Raw genomic sequence first — 3,160 nt, forward strand, 5'->3', positions numbered from 1 at the left:
TCATTGTAAAAAATTTCTTCCTTATATCCAGTCTAAACCTACCCTGCTTCAGTTTAAAACCATTGCCCCTTGTCCTGTCACAGCTGGCCCTACTAAAAAGATTTTCCCTGTCTTTCCTATAGGGCCCCTTTAGCTACTGAAAGGCCACAATCAGGTCTCCCTGCAGCCTTCTCTTCTCCAGGCGGAACAAGCCCAACTCTCTCAGCCTGTCCTCATAGGAGAGGTCCTCGGATCATTTTAGTAGGAAGAGCAAAATCTCTTGGTCCCTTTCCAAGCAGCCACTCAAAAAGCTGCTCTTCAATAGTGGCACCAGTTCGATGTCCAAAAAAATGTGCTATGCTAATGTATAAGCAAAAAAGGAACTATCTGTCACTGTGCTACTGAAGGATATCTCTCTTAGTTGTGAGCAATCCCTCTCTATGGAGGAATAACTCCCTGTTCCACCTAGGTGCATAACACATCGCATAGAGCCTCCATGTGAACCAGAGAGTGTGTTTTTTGGAACACTTGTTCCTTGTGATGGGTAGTGGGACTATGGAAGGCAGCACCCAAGGCATTCCCAGGCGTTTTGTTGTGCTAATGGGTATTGAGGTGTTGTGACTCAGTCGTACCCTGCTCTCAGAGCTGGTGGTGTTGAGCTTCTTTGGCAAAGCGTGCATACTTCCTGAGTATGTTGAAAATCCAAAAACTGGAGATAGGCTTCTGATGATAAAATTATAAAATAAATGAAATAATTTCAAGGCACAGATTTCTAGGGTAAAAGAAGCTGTTTTTGCTGCTCATGAAAAACAAGAAACTACTCTTCCAAGACTACCCACCTCAGCAAAGCTGTTTTTCTTTTTCTTCAATGCATTAGAAAAACAGGAAAATAAGTACACATAAGAATGCATTTGGATTCCAGTGAACCTGCCTGGTACATCACTCTAGAAACAAAATTCCCATTTATACATAGACTTTACAGAAAAGAAATTTGCTAAAACTGATCTAAAGCTGATATGTTGAAATCCAGAAGGCAAAGACTTCTACTGTGATTGTCAGAAATTCACATTGCCTGTTTTTCACTATGGAACATAAGAAATGAGTTGAACATGCTTTATATTTCCCACAGCTAACAATTTTCAGTCTTTGGAAAGTTTTAGAGGGAGGAGCTCAGAGGTGCTGTGGGAGGGACTAAAATTCATATTAAAGTTTTGGCATGAGAGGGAGAATTGTCAGAGTAGAAGGTTTCTTCTGAGGTTTTGGTTTTTTCCCCGCAATTTAGGATGATAAGTATTCATGTTCAGATTCTTCTAATAATTCTTTTTTGGAATTCTGATTGTCAGATTATTCCCAGGATTGAAGAATGTGGACTTTCATGTTCTCAGGTAATCTTTTACTTGTTCCTATTTGTTGTCTATTAACATAGTAGTTGTATGCTGCCAAAATAATTGTAAGAAAAGCAAGAAAGCAGAAATAGAAAAATATTTCAGCTGTCCTGATCATTCATTTTATATTCCTGTCATTCTGAATTAAGAGTCCAAAGTGGCAAAGATGACCGTTAGGGAGTAAGAAAATGCATCTTACACTATTTCCAACTGATGTTGTTTGTATCTTTTTAATGTCTTCTGTATTGGAAAAACATTATTTAGTTTATATTCATTACTTTGGAGAGTCAGTTTTTACAACAGCAGTGGTGCCAAAGAGATGAGGGGGGAATGGGAGGTTTCAGGAATTGCTAATTATGTTAGGAGTACATGAAATGCTAACTTTCCTGTGAATAAATGAATTAAGTCTGAGAAAGAATAAAACCTGTTTTTCATTTTGTGGGATGAATGTAACTGCAGTATTAAATTTAATGACTTTTGTATGTGCATAAAAGTGGAGTGTGAACCATACCATCTCTTTAACAGCTTTGAATTTTCTGTGTTTACAAATATCCCCACAAAGGGGCAGTATGGAGATATTCTGCTTCTGTTGGCATTCTGAAACTGTAAGAATAGAGTTAATTGAAAGACAAAAAGGATAAAATGATAGGGAATCTGACTTGCAGTCTCGGTAGAGGATGATAACTATGTACTTGCTACAGAGAAGTGGAACTGATGGCATGAAAGAATCTGGCTGTCTGTCCAGGCTGCTGCTTGAAGATGTCAGTGTTTAGGACAGGCGATGAGATGTGCTACAGATTGTCTAAATGTGGTGGTACTATCCAGATGTTAACTTAGTATGTGTTACAGCAATTTATTCTATATTTTGTACGTGTATCCTAGAAAATATCAGGAATAAAGATGCTTATAAAGTACTAGACTTACGGAAACCACCCTCCTTCTATATTTAAAGTTGTTTAATGTTCCCACATTTGAATTCTGCAGTCTCTATCCACTTAGATAATGTTTTTAGAATAATGAAATATAGTCATAAGAGATTAATCTCTAGATGAACTTGAGTACTTTTGAAGAATTTTTATGTACTTATGTACATGAATGCAAACACACATGCATTTTAAATAATCTATGCTCCTTGGTCTGCTGCAATGAGAGTTTAAAATAGAAATGATTTACTGTTCTAATTTATTCCTCCTAAGAGTGTATGACTATCAGACTCAGCATGTAAAAAACAATAGTGACCTTTTTCGGTGGGATTCAGTCTAGGGGATAGGATTTACCCCTGGGGACCTTAAAGGGCATCTTTCTCTGTCATATCTTAGATATGTATGTTGAGAAGACTGAGTCACTAGATGTCTAAGATATAGACACAAACCTGAGGTTTGGTAGACTGGATCCCTTTCTTTGCCTTCAAGAGTTTGTCTCACAACTTTTCCAATACTGAATGTTGGATAACTGAGAAAGGTGGGGTTTTTTTGTTTTTTTTTTTTCTTTCTTCCAGGGGAAATACATTGTTTCCAGTATAAAGGAATCAATCAAACATTTGTGATGTTGAAGATAGGATTCAGTTCATGAGTTCATGTTCCCTATGTAAGGTTTCTGCTAGTTGTATTCAGTGGAATCTTGAATGCATTAATGACTTTTTAAGAAAAAAATTTTTCTCACTGGTTACAATCATGATCTCAACAGGACAAATTACTGCCAGCTTAGCATTTTCAATGTAGTGCAAAGCATTTTATCTACGTGAACTTTAGAGTCTCATGACTAGCTTGCGAGAGAAAACTCCTTCTTCATTGTTC

General features: G+C 37.2%; 1 protein-coding gene across 1 annotated transcript in view; it reads left to right on the top strand.

The window, feature by feature from the left end:
- Positions 1-1,262: 1,262 nt before the first annotated feature.
- The window catches only part of IL17REL (interleukin 17 receptor E like), a 47,342-nt gene continuing 45,444 nt past the window's right edge, over positions 1,263-3,160 (top strand). The window contains exon 1 of the mRNA XM_035893720.1: positions 1,263-1,364. Coding sequence (XP_035749613.1) covers positions 1,263-1,364 — 102 coding nt within the window. The remainder of the gene's footprint in view (positions 1,365-3,160) is intronic.

This window comes from Egretta garzetta, unplaced genomic scaffold (genome assembly GCF_000687185.1).
Source record: "Egretta garzetta isolate BGI_Z169 unplaced genomic scaffold, ASM68718v1 scaffold64, whole genome shotgun sequence".
Taxonomy (NCBI): Eukaryota; Metazoa; Chordata; class Aves; order Pelecaniformes; family Ardeidae; genus Egretta; species Egretta garzetta.